Source organism: Garra rufa, chromosome 7, assembly GCF_049309525.1.
Source record: "Garra rufa chromosome 7, GarRuf1.0, whole genome shotgun sequence".
NCBI classification, from domain to species: Eukaryota; Metazoa; Chordata; class Actinopteri; order Cypriniformes; family Cyprinidae; genus Garra; species Garra rufa.
Genome location: NC_133367.1, coordinates 49,375,693 through 49,396,356, shown reverse-complemented (window position 1 = coordinate 49,396,356; position 20,664 = coordinate 49,375,693). Strand labels below are relative to the sequence as shown.

Below are 20,664 nucleotides of genomic sequence, written 5' to 3'. Positions count from 1 at the left end.
AATCAGCATTAAACATAAGTAATTAGCCTTTTTCACACTTCCGTGTTTCCGGCTTCCGGATTGGCACTTGCAGGGTAAAAGTTTTTCGGCTGACAGCAGCGTAAATTCAGGAATCTAAGTCTATTTTTACAAAATAGATACTATGATACTATGCTTTATACTGGTGTTTTACTCTAAAAATAGCAAACATTTTTTCAAAAACTTTGTGTCAGCTTCTGGTCATCACAAAGACTATGTTTATTTAATTATGAATGATAGCACTTATAATACAGTACAGTTTTAAGTTTTGCCGTTCTGTCTATTTGGTGCTGGCTGTGCATTATGACTCTTAACATCAGTTTTTTTCGCGATTGTTAATGTTGTTATAATTATTAAAGTAATATTGTATTTTCTACTTGCTGTGCATTATTCATTTTACAGTGTAAATGTACGTTGCATAATGTGCCCAGGGATATACATATGCATCATCCGGACACAGAATCGTTTAATTTAATCTTGGGAAAATGTGCATTTGGATATAAATGCTGTCAAATGCTGTCATAATTTACCATGAAGTAGTGATTCGAGGGAAATGACTGAGTAAATTGAGAAAATAGCTTAAATATACCAGAGATTGAGAACAGAAACTCTAGCTGGCGCTATGTTGCGCATATTATATTGCAGAGTCAGCGGTCTGAAATTACCATAGACTGTAAAAAAGATGGACAACGCGTTTCCGCTTCTTTCCACTATAGAAAAGTGAAGCCAAAACAGCTCAATATGGCCGCTACCATCTTGGGGGAAGTTACGTCATTTGGAGCCAGAGCATGCGCAGTAAAGGTTCGTTTGGAGCCAGAGCATGCGCAGTAGTGTCGTGAGGCGGAGCCGCGGTGTCAAAGTCCCGCCCAAACTCCCGCAGACCCAATCGCACGATCACAATCATGACACCACACCCCGTTTTTATAGCATCAAATCACTACTTAAAAGCAAACTTATTAGAAAAACGAACACCTGAGCATGAATCAGCATTATAAGAACTACCTCACACGATGGAAATCACCTTTGGAAAAAAATTATTTGCAGTGTAATTCGATTATTTAGTTTGGCTCACGTCCCATTAGATTACATGGGGAGGGCGGGGTTTATGACCTATACTGCAGCCAGCCACCGGGGGGCGATCGAAAACTTTTGGCTTCACTTTTCAGGACACCTACGGCACGCTTGGAAATTACAAACAAGTAAAATGTTGTTTCTTTGTTGATTATATAACAACAACTTGGAAAACAGACAAAACAGAAAAGGTAAAAGGCATTATTTGAGACAAGAGCATATTAATATAATGCAGGTCCTTTTCAATAAATTAGCATATTGTGATGAAGTTCATTCTTTTCTGTAATGTACTGATAAACATTAGACTTTCATATATTTTAGATTCATTACAACACAACTGAAGTAATTCTAACCTTTTACTGTTTTAATATTGATGATTTTGGCATACAGCTCATGAAAACCCCCAAAAATCTAAAAAAATTAGCATATTTCATCCGACCAATAAAAGAACAGTGTTTTTAATACAAAAAAAGTCAACCTTCAAATAATTATGTTCAGTTACGCACTCAATACTTGGTCGGGAATCCTTTTACAGAAATGACTGCTTCAATGCGGCGTGGCATGGAGGCAATCATCCTGTGGCACTGCTGAGGTGTTATGGAGGCCCAGGATGCTTCGATAGCGGCCTTAAGCTCATCCAGAGTGTTGGGTCTTGCGTCTCTCAACTTTCTCTTCACAATATCCCACAGATTCTCCATGGGGTTCAGGTCAGGAGAGTTGAGCACAGTAATACCATGGTCAGTAAACCATTTACCAGTGGTTTTGTCACTGTGAGCAGGTGCCAGGTCGAGCTGAAAAATGAAATCTTCATCTCCATAAAGCTTTTCAGCAGATGGAAGCATGAAGTGCTCCAAAATCTCCTGATAGCTAGCTGCATTGACCCTGCCCTTGATAAAACATAAAATTTTATTTTATTGGTCAGATGAAATATGCTAATTTTTTGAGATAGGAATTTGGGGTTACCCCTTCAGTCGAATCACTTTGACGTTACATTGGGATGTCGCTTGAGAGACCGATCACCTCTGAGCCTTATTAAAAAGGCCAATTGAAAATTGGCGAGTGGACGTGCGCGCCGGCCACGCCCCCGTACATACGGGTATATAAGACGGCTGCGCGCACGTCCACTCGCCAATTTTCAATTGGCCTTTTTAATAAAGCTCAGAGGTGATCGGTCTCTCAAGCGAGATCCCAATGTAACGTCTCCGTTCCCTCCTTCGGGGAACGAGGGTTACCTTCGTAACCTAGACGTTTTCATGAGCTGTATGCCAAAATCATCAATATTAAAACAATAAAACGCTTGAACTACTTTCAAATGTGTGTAATGAATCTAAAATATATGAAAGTGTAATGTTCATTAGTACATTACAGAAAATAATGAACTTTATCACAATATGCTAATTTTTTGGAAAGGACCTGCACTGTAAAAAGCATTCAAGGGTGTTGTTCATAGGAATTTATTAAAAAAAAAAAATTATTTCTCCCAATAAATTGATTCCCTTTTCTTTTTGAATTCATTTAAGTTTTGCAAAAGTAAAAAGTGTGATTGTTTTTGTAACTTATTCCCTATCAAAAAATTGTTTTTTACTGACCTTCACAATAAAATGCTGGTAACCAGGGCTCTGAACCGGTTCAAGGAACGAAAACGAAAAACGAAAACAAATGACATTGAACAGGAACAAAAACAAAAACGAAAACAAAATCAATTTTAATCGTTCTGAACAGAAACGGAAACAGAAATTCCAAATTAACCGGTTAATAACGGTATTTTTATCGTTCTCTTTATTATATCAATTTGGCAGACCAAAAACATGAATTCAAATTGTGTGCGCAAATGCGACGGTGACGCATACACCGTGAAATGCCCGCGAAGCAGACATAAGCAGAGCCCTTTCTGATGCGACGAGCTTAAGGTTACACCTAGCTGTTTCATGTGCAAAGGTATGTTTAGGTTTAAGTTATTGTAGCCTAATTAAAACTTGTAGTTAAAATTATGCATTACGTTTTCTTTTGCTTTTATGCATTAAATGTAAAAGCATAACTATCTGGAGTTCTGTTTTGTTTGAGTGAAAATAGCCTATAATTGGCTATATTAGGTAAGGAATATGCCGTAGCCAGCTATGAGGTCACCGAGGTCCGGACCTCGGTCATTTTTGTATATTCAAAAATAAAATGCCAAGCTCTCTGAATGATTATTTTAAACCGTTTAAACCACCTCATATCACATGAGTGTTTGCAATTCATGTTGATGCGAGAAGCTAGCGCAGTGAACGAGGCTTGAGAGCGCGTTGAGTGAGAGCGCGTGTGCAGCCTCCGTTTGTTGCCAGATCCACCTATTATACGTGTATTTTGACTCATTTTTCCAATTTATTGTGACACTTTGGGACGTTTATAAAGTGGAAAGTTGAACGTTAGTGTTACTGATATATTAATCTTATTTACAAAACACAAGCTTTGAACTTATTTCGGATATCTTTTTCTTTATTTTTGAAATTGCTTGTTTTTCGTAGCAATATCCGGCAACATTGTACATTCATAAAAAAAATCTTTTAGACAATCTGTAACTTAATTGCTGACAGGAAGATAACACAATCGGTAAGACAAACGCAGCGATCATCGTTAATATCTGAAAGAAATGTATAACACTATCAAAAACAATAGCATAATACAAATCTGTTTGTTACAGAATGAAATACTATGACAAATAACGTTACTGTTACTGGCCAGCAGGAAGACGTCTCATGCTCTTTAGTCAACGTTAAGTCATCAAAAAAACATTAATTAAAGCGGTGTTTCTCAACCTTACTTCGGACCTCACTAATTTTCAAACCCTAGTTACGGCCTTCAGGTGAACTCGTTTACTTTCGGTTTTAAAGACAAGAAGTTCAGATGACACGAACACGGAATTTGGTTGAATCATTTGTAAACATAATGCCAAACATGTTATTAAAAGGCACACACTATCTATCTATCTATCTATCTATCTATCTATCTATCTATCTATCTATCTATCTATCTATCTATCGCGCCGTGTAATAAAATAACGTTATTAACCGGTATTTTTTCTAGAAAACCGTTCTCGGAACGTATTGTTTAATGAGGAACGCAAGAACAGAAACGTTATAATATCGATTCTGTTCGGAGTGAACCGAATGGATTTTTTTTTCGTTTTTAAGCCCTGCTGGTAACACTTTCTATGAAGCCCGTATTTATAATACATTATAAGGGTATTCTTAAGGCATTATAATGAATGCATAATGCATTATAAAAAACCTTATAATATGTTATATCATCTCATGAGTATTCATAAGAACAGTTTTAATGTATTATAATTTTTACTTTTTTGTGGTTATAGCTTTTAAGAGTATGATTACCTCCTCCATAGTTATAACATATTATAAGTCTCATATCTTGCCATGTTTCTCATGTCACTTTACTTAAAGCATACAAAGACCACTTATAAGTAATTATAATAATATTTCCCAAAGAACCCTAAGATCAGGTATCAGTTTAGATAAATGTGTAATATGAACAGTTTGATGATTTTGATGGTACCCTTCAGACAGATTTTGATAAGTAACTCTGCAACTGCATGTCAGCTAGCAGTAATTATTATTATGCTGAATATATGCTAACACTAAATTTCGATGTTTCCCCAAAAGACAAACTATTATGTTATATTATAAGTAATTTTGCAAGTACATGAACATTCTACCTAGCCCATCCATAACCTAAGCCTACTAATACTCTAAGGAGTGTTAGTTGGCATGTAGTTCGAAAGTTTAAGCTTATAGTCAATAGACTTAGGGGACCATCAAAATAAAACGTAATATAATGTAAAAAATAAATGTAATATGATATAGTCCATTATAAATTAAGAAGATTTAATATGCCGTTCATTGTGTGTTATAAATGATCATAATCTTAAGAGTTATAACCTCAAAAACTCAAGTATTATAATGTATTATAATTGTTGTTATGATTATTCATGAGATGGTATAACATATTATAAGGTTTCTTATAATGCATTATGCATTTATTATAATGCCTTAGAAATGCCCTTATAATGTGTTATAAATAGGGGCTTCATAGAAAGTGTTACCAAAATGCTTCTAAGGAAAGGAAAGGAAAGGAAAGGAAGTGAAGTGAGGCCAAGTATGGTGACCCATACTAGGAATTTGTGCTCTGCATTTAACCCATCCAAGTGCACACACACAGTAGTGAACACACACACACCGTGAACACACACCCGGAGCAGTGGGCAGCCATTGCTGCGGCGCCCGGGGAGCAGTTGGGGGATCGGTGCCTTGCTCAAGGGACTCACCTCAGTCGTGGTATTGAGGGTGGAGAGAGTGCTGTACATTCACTCCCACCATCTACAATCCCTGCCGGACCTGAGACTCGAACCTGCAACCTTTAGGTTACAAGTCCGACTCTCTAACCATTAGGCCACGGCTGCCCCCTACAAAACTCTATTTAAGTGTTATTATCTAAAGTATAACGTCACGACCGGCCCACATGCAGAACACCAACATCGTTGCTCGTTGTCACCTGAACCGGACCAGTTTCGGATTTCTGTGGAGTTTTTGAGAGCTTTATACAACGTGCAACACATGTAAGTAACTATTTACATTGCATAAAGTTGCAATGCGGGCTTACCGAAGGTCTTGAAATTAACATTAATCTTAACAACTATTGCTAACGTTAACGTAGTATAGGTATATATGAGATGCATTGCCAAATTATGTTTCTACTTAGTTTGGTTACTTAAAAAAGCATCGTCATTTTGTTTATTTATGGAGTCTAATAATGTTAGCATCGGTATTATGTCTCAAATCATTTGTCTTAAATGTTCTGCCTCTTTCCGAATTAGCTAGCAAAACAGTAACATGGTCTCTCATCCTCGTTGTGTCAGTTAAAAGTTACGTTAGCTGCTAGGTTTGTTGTCACAGTTGTTCCCTGCATGATTGAAAAAGATGGGGGCATTTTTTGGCGCCTCTTTCTGCAATGCATCACACAAATTCTTAAACTTCATCTTTTTATATATTTGTTTGAAATATTTTACATTGTCTTAAACCATTTGTTCAATTAAAAAGATTAAATATTTATTTTGCATTGCAATAACTTGATCCTTATATTTTCCTAAACTCTTCTTTCATTTAAGTTGCTTTTTTAGGAGACCATCAGATCTACTGGAAGGAGCAGTTCATGGAGTAGGTAAGCTCTTTAGAAGGTGGAATTGAGGTAAATGTTTCAAAGGTTTGTCCATTTAGAGGAATTAAGGTACCCAAAAGTCAGTTATTGAGAGTTGGAAAAAAGGGGAAAAAAAACAAAATTTGCATCCCTTTCTATTTTTAATGACAGATGGGATGGCCTTGTAAATTATACAGCGCTGTTGTACCAGGAAAGAATGATAATCTAAAACATTATAGACTGCATCATGGGACCTTTGGACACAGCCATGCCTTGCCTTGTACTCATATAGATTGTATAGTATACTACAGTATAGTATAGCACTGGTTCTCAGTCCTGGTCCTGGGGGCCCCCTGCTCTGCATATTTTACATGTCTCTCTTATATAACAAACCTGATTGAGATCATCAGCTCATTAGGAGAGAGATCCATGAACTGAACTGACGAGGTGATGATCTCAGTCAGGTGTGTTAAATAAGGGAGACGTGCATAATGTGCAGAGCAGGGGTCCCCCAGGACCAGGATTGAGAACCACTGATGTATAGTAAAGAATACAGTGTGGTTCTGTATAGTACAGATCACAGAACCACACTGATAATGACATTGTATGTTTGTACAGGGTTTCTGCAGATATGAACAAGTGAAATTTAAGACTTTTTAAGACCTTTTTAATACCACCTTATATGAAATTTAAGACCGAACCTGTAATGGAAATAGATATTATATTACATGCATACATGTAATATTTAATGTGTTTAATGTAAAAAGTAAACACAATTTCATGGCTGTCATAAATTAAATTTATTACTACAATACACAGTGAACTTTTCATATCAGCAGATACTATTCCACACAAAATATCCCCATAAAAGTAAAACTAGAAATATCTGATGTAAAAAAAAAAAATTCTGAAGCAATATTTTCATCAGTGCTCTATTAGCTTTTACATCTTAAATCTGCATATTTGATTTACCTTTATAAAGGACTTTTTTTACTTTTGAAATGTATGCATTACCTTTGAAATTTATTTTATGAATTTATCAATAAATTCTAAATGGCTGTTAGCAGTGAGATTACATAATTTACACTGCATTAAAAGTGAGATTAATGTTTTAAATACATTTATTGATTTATAAATATATACATTAGAAATGTTGGGTGTGGAGGCATACTTTTAAACACACTAAACTACCAGCAGGTGGCGGTAAGTCACTTCATGAGCGAGTTATTTCAACTGATTCGAGCAAAACGCTGAATTACGGTATAGCAAAACATTGCTAGGAGAATGCTCCTGCTAATGTTGCATATTGTCTAATATGTAAGTAACTACTTGACTAACTACTTTTTTATTGAGCTAAAATTAATGTAACATTTGTGAGAATTTTCAGCAAAAAGCTCACTTGGTATATTACTGAACTATATCATGTTATAAATAATCTATACATTTTAAATTTTTACCTCAGTGTGTTTCTTTAGAGTGCTGTTACATTCATTTGTTTTAAAGTATGTCACAAATAGACCAGAAATACACTATCCATTATCAATTTCTGTTTACGTTGAATGTATTGAAATATGAATCTTTCTTTCTTTCTTTCTTTCGAAGGCTGGCAGTCAGCTAGCTCGACCTATATTTCTTCTTATTATTATTGATAACATTATATACAGAAAAAGTGTTCTGCTACTCTTCTGCTACTGCGATTCTGAAGACGCAGTAACTTCCACAGAGGGAGAAAAAAATCTAGTTGTTAGCAACTGGCCTTAGCCAAGCCCTATATTCAGTTTTTTCAAGCTAAGTATCGCTAAACTTGTACTTCCCCATAGCTAAAAAGTTAAATCCATTTTACTTCTGCGGTACAATCCGAGAGAGACTCGCGCCAATAACAGAAAGCTGATTGGCTATTGCATGCTGGTCTCATTTGTAGTTTAAATACAGCAAATTATATTTGGAATTGTGAAATAAGTAAGGGATAATCAACGGTTTGCCGTGCGTTAAAGGATTTTAAATGCACGACGTGGAGGCTAATAGTGCATTTTAAATCCTTTAACGCACGGCAAGCCGTTGATTATCCCGCTTATTCCATGGTTATAGACAAATTAAAACTAGGATTGATATTTGCAGCGCAAAATTTGACTGAATGGATAAAAAAGACGGTTATTTTCGTCAGTTATGACACGCAGCTCTAGCATTCTGGCCGCTTCAAATCAGACTCAGAGATTAAATAGTCCGGTAAGATCACATTTATTTGAATGAAATATAGCATTTGTTTCAGTAGATTATCGATCGACCAAGAGAGAGTGTGAAGGCAAGAGAGATGACAGTTGCGTGTGTGTGTGTATGTGAATGTGCGTGCGTACCTGCATGCTGTGCGTCTCTCTCTACAAACAACAATTCATTCAAAAACAGCAGCTTTACCACCCCGTTGCTGATGCATATAATGTAGCGATCTAGTATCTATGCTATTTTAATAAGGATCGCAGGCAAACGCTGACAAGAAGTTTATGTATATGCGCAGCACAATGCGATCTCCGACCTCTCTCTCTCTCTCTCTCTCTCTCTCTCTCTCTCTCTCTCTCTCTCTCTCTCTCTCTTGATTAAACTGACTTGGAACTACCTGTGCATTAAACGGTTTTACTGCACACCTGCCAGCCAATCAGAATCAGTATCCAGACATTCCATGGAATAAAGAACTACAACACCACGGAAACAACAAAAAGAGAATTTAAATGAGCTTTAGAGGTAGCGTTACATGGACATCGGAAAAATAAGACCTGTGTAAAATTATTTAAGACCTAGAACATCGAATTTAAGACTTTTTAAGGCCTAAAATTTTGATTTTTAAATGTTAGACTTTTTAAGACTTTTTAAGACCCCGCGGAAACCCTGTTTGTAGTTATATTGCCTGCAATATTCAGTTTTCCTTTATTCACTACCAACTACAGGATCCAAGTACCTCGTGAAGAAAAGAGACGTGACTCTGAGATGCCTCATTCAATACATGGGAAACAGTGGGCAAGAATCATCTCTGACTACTATGTAAGTATTGTTTAAAAAGCATAGTTTGACTCTTTTGGGAAAAGCACTTATTCCTCAGATATCAATCTTATGTCTGTCTGAGTTATAGTACGGCGCTGGAGTTGGGGATTGGTTAGCTTGTCTTAGACAAATACTGTAATTGGTTGGCAATGGCTAGTCTGGCTCTGTCAAAAGTTCAAAAACACACCTACAAACACCCAAATGTATGTGTAGGAACCAGGGTCCCCTTTTTGTCTTTCAGTTGCTTGTGGACTTGATTTTAAAAATACGTTTTTTTTTTTTTTTCGTTTTTTTTACTGCAGTTTCACAAAAGTAAAATCCTTGTTTTACATTAATGCAGGAGTCGTAATCATCTGATGATAAACTGTAAGAGTGGCATTTTCAGAACTTTTACTAAACCACACCTTTTGAAGATTGTTCTCTGTTGCAACTTATTGTTCTGTTTATTCTCATACAGGGACAAACGGAGAGCAGCGTCCATGAGGATTTGAACATGTGCAGATATATGTCTGTCGTGAACCAGTGGGCATCATCATTGAGGGAAACCCAGTGCTTACTGATCTTGGAAATTTGGCCAGGGCATGTTGCCTGCTTCCGGGAATGACATTTGCTCCGAACCTGCAGTTTCCACCACAACTCTGCAAAACATTTGAGGTTTTCCAAAGACTTTTTGTGGGATTTGACACACTGCGCCCAAAGCCTTCCTCCCGTTTATGTCATTTTTAACGATTATGTAATTTTTAATCTTAAAATGTCTACAACATTAACATTAAAATTGCTAACAGAAACTTAGTGCACCCAATTGTATGTACATGGCAGCTGTTAATAAATGTTGGAAACGAATACCTCTCTTTCCTTATTAAAGTTATGGCAATACTAACTAATTATTTCAAGTGGATTAAATAAATAATTTGTCTAAATTAAGAGTAATAGAGTAAATTAATTATTTAAAATCAAAAAGTTAAATTTTTTATTTTAAATGTTACTAATTTGGTCCCATTTTATATTAAGTGTCCCTAATACCTGTGAACTTACATGTGTAACTAGATGTGTACGTAGCATGTAACTACAGTGTATGTACACATTGGTATATTGTATCTGTAGCTCTAATACTGGTATAATTACACACATGTAACAACTCACCTAATAGCATTTGTAAGTACAAATGTGTAACAGGACATTGGTAACAACAATTTTTTCACTTCTGGAAGTACACATGTAACAAGAAATATGTAACTACATTTTGTAACAACAATATGTACTCACAAAAGTTTGAAATATATGATCTATAGAGTTCTCCATGGTCACATACTTTGATATGTCAGCTCAATAAAACAGGCAATGTGCCAAAGATGGGGGTAGCTGTGAGTGAATAAATTAATATTTAGGCCATAAGAAAATAATAAATTGTATTTCTCACGCAGGTTGTCGAATTTATGCCTACAGAAGTAAGCCCTGTCTATAGGCTCTGCCCAGTACGGGCTATTATTTGTTATTCTGGTAAACATGTCTCAAAATAAATATCTATTTTTATTTTCCACAGAAGAAAGTCGTACTGTTTTGAAATGACTTAAAGAGAAGTAAAGTGACAACATAATTTTCTTTTTTTGGCAGTATTTTCACACAGTTTTTGTGTTCAATAATATAATAACACTCACCATAGTGTCTCCAGTTTACAGTGTGGATCCTCCAGTAGAGCAGACAACAGCTTCACTCCTGAGTCTCCTGGTTTATTATGGCTCAGATCCAGTTGTCTCAGGTGTGAGGGGTTTGATCTCAGAGCTGAAATCAGAGCAGCACAGCCTTCCTCTCCAATACTGCAGTCCCTCAGCCTGTAGAGAGTGAAGAACATGAATGATCTCTGAGATTGTGTTTAATCTTTAGGGTGAGAGTGTGTTTGTTTGTGTGTTTGTATGAGCACTACTTTTCCTATACACCAGGATTGGCACTATGGAGATTTCAACTTGCCAGAACAAGCACAAGCTAAGAAACTAATTGAAATGCACTTTATCACATGATTCCTGACACTAGTTCATTATTTTTGTTCTTCAAACCATATAGTACTATATAGACAATAATATAAAAATATTAAGAGTAACATTATAGCAGAGATGTTCACAAGTCTTTAACCTGAAGTCTGAGTCGTATCTTAAGTCTTTGGTCACGAGTCAGAATCGAGTCTCAAGTCATTTAATGGCCTGCTAAAAAAAATCCATTCAAAATCCTCATATATTAAAATCTTCCTATTTATGAAGCTGTTAGAAAAAATTTATAGACAAAATGTATGATCTGTGATCTGCTTTTTTTAAGAGGTGTTGAGTTGTAAGTGTGAGTTTCTTTTTTTTTTTTTTTTAAACAACAATTTTATTTTCAAACATTGTCATACAGATTAATACAACAGTTCTATTTTCCATTATAACCGGATAAAAAAAAAAAAATAAAAAAAAAAAAAATAAAAAAAATAAATAAAAATAAACAAATATAAAAATACAACATATAAAAAAAAAAATAAAATAAAATAAATAAATAAAAAAAACACTCCCGTACAACAGTAAGATACTTGTCTATATACTCTCAATGTCCATCAGTTCTACAAAAGAGTCACCATCTAGACTCTGCAAGAAGTCATGGAACACTTTCCAGATGGACCAAAAAACATGAAGTTTGTTTTTCAAAAAATAGGTAATCTTTTCTAAAGCAAGGCATGAAGTCATCCCCTTTATCCATTGAGACACGCTAGGGGACTCTTCTTTTTTCCAACAACATGCAATTACACGTTTGGCTTCCAACAAACAAAGAATTAGCAGCATTCTTTCATGTTTAGTAGTTTTAAAATTCAGAGGACAAATATGTAATATACACAGCTTGGGATCAAGAGGAGTTACTTTGCCAATGATTTTACTTACAATGTTCAATATTTTAACCCAAAAACAATTAACTTTAGTGCATTCCCACATACAATGGAATAAAGTTCCCTTTTCTTGTTTACATTTGTAGCATTCATCAGGAATATTCGGGTTGAAGTGATGTAACTTAACTGGAGTGATGTATTGTCTACTCAGCCATTTATACTGAAGCAGTCTCATATGGGTGCTCATTGTCTGAGTTTGGGCTTTTAAACATACTATTTGCCACTCTTCCTCGGTTATATCAACCTGCAGGTCAGATCGCCATGCTTGAAGTCTGTCATTAAACGATTCTTTAGATTTGGCCACAAACTGTTTATATAATAGAGATATTTGACCTCTACCTTTCAAATATTTAAGTGTAATATTTTCCAAAGTAGAAAAAGGAGGCTTAACCAGACTATGGCCTTGTCTTGATTGAATGAAGCTACGTAATTGCAAATATTTGAAAAAGTGCTTTTGCGGAATTCCAAACCTTGTCCTAATTTCTTCAAAGGACATGAATTTCCCTTCATTATAAAGATCAGACACCTTACTAATACCTTGAATTGACCAAATTTTAAAACCTGAATCGACTCTACCGGGACGGAAATTTTCATTACCAAAAACTGGTGAAAAGCAAGAAAGTTGTGGTAATTCACCTAAATAAGTAAGAGCCTCAAACCAAACTATTATAGTATTTCTGGTATATGGATTTTTTGTACACTTAATCAACTTTTTAACATCTGCTGAATATAAATATAAATTCAAAGGGATTGAAATCACGTAAGACTCTATAGATACCCAGGTTGGAGGGTAATCCTTCTCAAAGTAAAACATTGCTGCTCTAATTTGAGCCGCCCAGTAGTACCATTTTAGGTTGGGTAGGTTTAACCCCCCTCTATCATACGGCAAGTAAAGCAAGGAAAGTCTGAGGCGAGGGCGCTTGTTGTTCCAAATGAAGTTTGTAAAAGTTTTTTTCATTAGGACAAAAAAAGAAGAATGTGGAGGAAGTGGGATGGATTGGAAGAGATATAACAATTTGGGCAAAATTGACATTTTTAATATATTAACACGGCCAATCATAGAGATGGGGAGTTTTGTCCACCTGTTCAACAGACCAGTTATAGAATCTGATATGGGATTATAATTAGCTGATATAATTTCATTAACAGTTGGCGTAATTTTAATCCCAAGATAAATAAAACCGTCTTGTGAGATTCTAAAGGGTGTTTGAACTGGGGGGAGAAGTCTTTCGGCTTTATGGAGGAACAACAACACAGATTTAGAATTATTAATTTTATACCCTGAGAATTCTCCAAATGTTTCAATCAAATTTAACAATGCTGGGATAGATTGTTTTAGATTGGACAAGAATATAATTATATCATCTGCATATAATGAAATGCGGTGTTCGGAAGGGCCAATTGTAATACCTGAAATATGTGTATGTTTACGAATTGCCATAGCCAGTGGTTCAATCGCTAGGGTGAATAGCAAGGGAGACAGCGGGCAGCCCTGGCGTGTTCCCCTGTAGAGTCTGAAAGGGGCAGATATTATTCCATTCGTTAGTATCTCAGCTGAAGGGTTAGCATACAGGATCCGGAACCATTTCAAAAACTTATCCCCAAATCCCATTCTTTCCATAGTTTTAAACAGGTACTGCCACTCAATCCTGTCAAACGCTTTTTCAGCGTCTAATGACAGAAGTGCATTATCACAAGTATTAGATTTCTCATATATTATATTTAATACTCTACGGATATTATGCAAACCTTGCCTCCCCCAAACAAAACCATTTTGATCCATATGAACAAGTTTAGGCAAATGAATTTCTAATCTTTTTGCTAGCACCTTACAAAGAATCTTTAAATCATTATTTAAGAGAGAAATTGGTCTATATGAACCACAATCAGTTGGTGGCTTGCCAGGTTTTAACAGCAGAGTTATTATCGCAGTATTCAGAGAAGGAGGCAAAGCCCCATTTTTCAGGGATTCCTGGTACATGTCCAAAAGGGGGCCAATTAATTTATGATGAAAAATTTTATATAACTCTATCGGTATGCCATCAGGCCCTGGGGTCTTCCCTCCTTTCATACTACGAATGGCTTCAGACAGCTCTTCAGATTTTAGGTCATCTTCGAGAGATGCCATGAAACCCAAATCTGTGGACTTAAAGTCCAAAGTATCCAGGAAAGCTTTTTCTCTCACTGTGGCACATTCTGAATATTCAGAGCTGTAAAGAGCCTGATAGTAGTTCCTAAAGACCTCATTTATCTCAGTTTGATCAAATGTTACCTCACTCTCCTTTATCTTAATGGAATTTATGGCTCTTTCAGTTTGTAACTGTTTAATACGCCAGGCTAGTAACTTACCCGCTCTCTCTCCCGCTTCATAATAAGTCTGTTTAAGTCTCAGCAAACTTTTCTTTGCACGTTCTAGTGAAAGTTCGTTATATTTCATTTTCAATTTGTGCAGATCCAAAAGAAGATCAGGTGTAATTTTTTGGTATACTTCAGATTCAATTTTCTTTATTTTGTTTTCAAGGTCTGCCATTTCTATTCGACAGTGCTTATATTTATAATTTGTGTAACTAATCATTCGACCTCTTATAAAAGCTTTAAATGCTTCCCACCGGACTGAGGCAGATGTTTGATTTGTGTTAATTTCAAAATAATAATCTATCTGTTTATCAATGAATTCCAAAAATTCAGGATCTCTCAACCAGGATATATGTAGTCGCCATCTTGGGGGTCTGCACAAAAAATTTGGAAAGTTTAATGTAAATGAAACTGCCGCATGATCTGAGATTAAAATGCTATCATACCAGCAGTTCTTAACTTTAGAAATTAAATCAGTAGATAAAAGAAAGTAATCGATACGAGAAAATGTTTTATAAGTACTAGAGTAGCATGAATAAGTCAAACTATCCGGGTGTCTGTTCCTCCAAATATCTATTAAATTGAAATCTTGCATAAACTGTTTTAACTCTATTCTGGTCTGTACATGAGAGAGGTCTGATTTAGTTGATCTATCTAATTCTGGATATAAAGCACAATTGAAATCTCCTCCAATAACAAAATATCCTGGCAGTCCAGCCAATAGTAAAAATAGATTTCTGTAAAAAATAGGATTATCTACATTGGGTCCGTAAACATTTACTAAATTCAATCTAACAGAAAATATCTCGGTTTGGATAATTATGTACCTCCCTAGCCTGTCTTTGATAGTGTTAATTATTTGTAAAGGAATGGATTTATGTATAAGTAAAATAACCCCCCTAGATTGTGAACTAAATGAGGCAGAAAGTACTTGCCCTGGCCATCTCTTCCTCACCATATTCACATCCTCTGAAGCTAAATGGGTTTCCTGGAGGAACACTATTTTAGCTTTCATTTGCCGAATTCTGTTCATCACTTGTTTTAACTTTACAATTTTGTTAAGGCCTCTTACATTCCAGGATGTAAATTGAATATCAAATAGGGGAGCCATTATTGTATATACAGCATATTCCCATTTTTGCAAAAAGTAGTAGAGTAAGTATACAGACTATTATTGTAAATAAAGAAAGAAAAAGAGAGAGATAATAAAAAAAAAAATAATAATAAAAAAAAAAAAAACACCTTGGTAAAGGCCAAATACAGCCAGACAGAACAGCTATTTCCCCAAATGAAATACCATCACTCCCCCTCCCCTCCCTAATTAAACACTTCCCAAGGTCTTCTCGAAAGAGCCTGATTATGGCACTACGCCGGTCCACCCGCGATCCTTTCACGGTGAGGAACAGCTTGTCTGAAGGTCGGACGCGTCCGCAACAGTCAAAGATGTCAACCCAACATCACGAAATATATATATATATATATATACATATATATATACATATATACACACATACATATATATATATATATATATATATATATATATATACACATATATACATATTATTTTAGCATCAGTGATAAACCAGAAGTTTGCTTACGTTAATGCAACTGACCACGAAGAAAAACGTCTTCCTTTAAGTCCTGCTAAACATTGTCTTTCAAATCTTGCAAAAACCTCTGAGCATCTGAAGGATTGTCGAACAAGTGTCGCTTTCCTTTGTATGTCACGCACAGAGTAGCCGGGTGCAAGATGCCATAACGCAATTCAGGGAAGTTGAGATCGCGAAGATCCTTCTTCACTGAGTCAAATCTTTTCCGTTTCTTGTGCAGTTCAGCTGACACGTCAGAAAAGAACATAAGCTTTCTTTTGTCTAACATCACGGTGCCTGCTGCTCGAGCTGCTTTCAGAGTACGTACTTTATCAGCGTAGTTTAGGAATTTCATTATCACAGCTCTCGGTGGAGAGTCAGACTCAGAACGATCTTCGGAGAATCTGCCGATTCGGTGAGCTCTCTCAATTACAAGAGGGCCAGGAAAGTTTTCCGGGCCGAGGATCTGAGGGAGTAATTTCTCTAGAAAGACGCACATGTCCTTTCCTTCAATTTTTTCTGGAAGTCCCACTAATCGTAGATTGGACCGACGACTGCGATTTTCCAGATCATCGACTTTTGATGAGAGGGATTCTATGGCAGTTTTCAATTTTGCGCTTTCCGTTTGCAACTCCGTGACATTATCTTCTTGACTGCTTATTCGGTCCTCGGCTTCCGTTACCCGTGTTGTGAGAGCTTTAAGATCGCACTGAACTGCGTTAATCGCCTGGAGCAAGCCATCAAATCGCACAGCAAAGTCCGATTTCAATGAGTGGATAGCGTCCAGTATTGCAGACTCTTGGCTAACACCTGACGCTCCCTCCTCGCTATTAGCTTCATTGGATTTAGCATCTGCCTCGGCCTCTCCAGGTACGGTCGATTTAACTTGTTTCTGTGTCGTTTTAGTTGGTTTTGGTGGCATCTTGAAACGTTAAGATGTATCAGATTTTCAAATAGAATTGGTTTGTCAGCGTTTATTGGGTTATAAAATACAATTTAAGTCAGTATTTGTAGCGGAGCTCCGATTCGCGTCCACTCAGCACCGCGCCATAACCGGAAGTCAAGTGTGAGTTTCTTTAATCAAATTCTATTATAAGAGTCCTATCGATCATGACACATAAGGAAATATTTGACACAGGCCTCTATATTTTCTTCCAAGCAGAGGTCCAGACAAAAAAACAAAAATTTTTACATGTACACTGTAACAAAATTCTGTAGTTTTCACAGCATTATTACTGTAAAATGAACAAATACATACTGTAGATAAATACCGTCATACCGCATTATAATTTGAAATAATCCAGTGAGGTTTCTGTGAGATTTCAGCTGGTGAAAATACTAGTGTTCGAATCATTTTGGCCACCACTGTATAAATGTTCATTATTTTTATTCTCACTGAGATTAAAAATGATATTGAAAACACTTTTCTAAGTTAGCTTTTAACTCCAAATAAAATCAATAGATATCACTGTTATTTTATAATGCTGTTAACACTTTCTCTGACAAAGCAGCAGTCATGAAAACTGGTTTGTCATGTAATGTTTGACATATACCCTGTACTGGAACTGAAGATTTTATAGTTAAAATGTCACGTAAAGATAAAGTGTCTGGGTCCAAATGCAGGAGAGTGTATTTAATTGACAATAAACAGATAAACAAACAAACAAACGGCCAACACGGCACACACGACTGGATCTGGGCAGGAGCAGGATTCACATAAAACTTGAAAACAGAGACAGGAAACAAACCATACAGAAGACAGGTTACAGGAAACAATGCAGACTCACCAGGGTAGTGGAAGTGTGGAGATTATAAAGACAAATCATAAGTGTTATCAGCTGGGGAAGACAGGTGACAATCAAGGCAGGTGCAACAATCAGAGAAGTGTAGTGCAGGGAAGGGAAAACAGCGACATCGTGTGGCGAAGGGAAAGGCAGCAGCCCAGAGCCATGACATAAAATCTATACATTTTTAGGTTTATTCAAAATAAAACATGTTTACAGACTGAAAAATAAAAAATTGAAATGTATGATATTTTAAAATGTATTTTTACATTTTAAAGTCAATAAATGTTTTTTTTTTGTGAAAAAAAAAAAACAGTGCCTTAATTTTAGACTACACACATTTTTTGAAATTGGGGTGAATTTCCCTTTTACGTGACTCTTGTGGGAGGGAGGATTATTATTATTATTATTATTATTTTTTAAGCGATTGAGGGGAGCTTTTTTTCCCCAAAAAATGTTATTAAATGTTTGATCATGCTGTGTACTTTAGTTTTTACAATAGGGCAATTATTGAGTGAGCATGAGCACACCGTCTCTGGAGAGCGCAGAAGTGCTGAATGGTTTAAATACTGGCCAAACTTGAAAAGAAATGCAAATTATAAACTTTAGTGACGATGTAAACTGTGACAATTCCTGTTTCAACCGTGCAGTGTGCAGCTCGCTTATAGTGCAGACGCGATGTGGTCATTTAAAGACAGAGAGCTTGCGGAGATTCACTCGTGCTGTTTGTAAAATAACTCCTCACAGAAAGATTTCTAATTATTTTGTTATTTAATAAAGAAATATGAATTGTACCTCAACGCAATTGAACACCCTACTGTGAATATCAGTATTTAAGGATAAAAGACTCGAGTTGCTTTTAACATATTCACAAGTCCTTCTCCTGGAGTCGGGTCAAAAGTAATCGTCAAGTCAAGTCTGAAGACTATAAAAATGCAACTCAAGTGCGACTGAGGCCAGAGTTAATTTATCTCTCCCGGGAGTTTGAGTTTACTCTCAAGAGTGTAAATTAACACTGAAGCAGAGTTTATGACATTAAAGTTAATGAGATAATTAGTGATTAATTAAGTGATGATTGATCATTATTGAAGACACCTGATGTTAACAAGCAGAATCACCAAAGGAGAAAATCACATTTTGTAAGCAACCTTTAAAGTGGTCAATGTTTGCATTAGTTGATCTCTTGACCCTTACATTTTTAACAATTTAATTTGACATATTACTCTGCTGTTTTTAAGATTGTGAAGTGGTTTAGAGGGCAGGGAAATTTAGAAAATGAACATCACTGTATTTTTTTTCTCACACTGAATTAGAGAAAGTAGTATTTATGAATGATGTTCTCTCTTATATAAATACTCTTCAAACTGATTAAAATATTCAAGTCTTGGTGCCACTGAGTACTTGCAAATCTGTTATTCATGAACAGGAAAAAGATTTGTCAATTTGTATTTTTGTAATTATTTACCTGTATTGGCTGTATTTTATTGTCAATGAACAGACTGCGTTGTCCAGTTAGTAGCCTAATGCTTAACTGCCAGAGGCGCCGACACCATCACTTGATTTATTCCTCCCTTATAAATGTGGAAACAACTTTACTCAACAATAGGCTACTCCTTCTGTGGTATTTTAAGAGTAAGACATTTTTCGAAACTATTCTAAATATTTATTATATTTGTGTAGGCTATATTCACAATAAAAACAACACTTTTTTTTAAATGACGGAAACAAACAGGATGCCACTGTGAGCGCATCACAAAAATGAAACTAAATTCTGCATATAGGCTGCTACTTGTTGCACAGTTTATTTCATTCTGTTAATTTAATAATTATATAGAAAAAAATATATATAAGAAATATATAAAAGTTAATCAGAAAAATAATGTTTTTTGTTTTTACGCATATTTTCTTTGTCGATAACAAAACATCAAAAACCTGATGGAAACTTAGCAAGTGTTCTTCAAAATGAATTCTAAAAATCTTTTCTAATATTTTTGACTTTGCCGTATCGAATTATGCCTTTAATGTATGACAGAATACACAACAAAAAAAAAAAAAAAATCATTTATTCAGTTAAAAAAAATGTAGGGTAATGTAGGGTAGATTTAATCAAAACAAGGATTCTCATTTAAGAAATATAAACAATTATTTATAATTACTACAACTGACTTCCAGTCACAGCCTCAGATGAAATCAACTGAAATAAAACATTAAATCTCTGAAGATCTCAGCAGAGGAGGATTAAACAACTCCACAAACAGCAGCACCAGCTTCACGCATTACTAACCGCTTTGACTTCATTTCTGTCATATGTCTAACAAAAAAGTTATTATTGAAAACAGAGGTTTAGATGTCAATCAAAAGTCATCCATGCCTCCCAAAATGCACTGCAATATGAATAAATGAATTGTCTTAGTATTTTCTTTTATACTAACTATTTGCTTTAGTTTTTGCTATTTGTGTCGTGATTCTCTACTGTTTCCTGCAACTCTAAGAGTCATGGTGGATGGAAAGCCCAAACTGTTTCGTTGAGCCGAGGATGCCGATCTTTTTTTCCGTGACTACTTATCCTCTTTTTTAAGTGACTATTTTTTTTCGGACTATTTATTCTTTATTTCGTGAGTGGAGGATTGTGAGTAGGTCTCTGAATTGCAGCTGTTTTTTTGTTGTTGTTTTTTGATTCTGTGAATATCAATTTCCTTTGTGATTTGAT

At 35.6% G+C, this 20,664-nt stretch overlaps 1 protein-coding gene across 1 annotated transcript in view; it reads right to left on the bottom strand.

Annotated features, from left to right (window-relative positions):
• The window catches only part of LOC141338965 (protein NLRC3-like), a 51,542-nt gene that overhangs the window by 7,485 nt on the left and 23,393 nt on the right, over positions 1-20,664 (bottom strand). Inside the window, exon 4 of the mRNA XM_073844578.1 lies at positions 10,971-11,144. Within this exon, the coding sequence (XP_073700679.1) occupies positions 10,971-11,144 (174 nt within the window). The remainder of the gene's footprint in view (positions 1-10,970; positions 11,145-20,664) is intronic.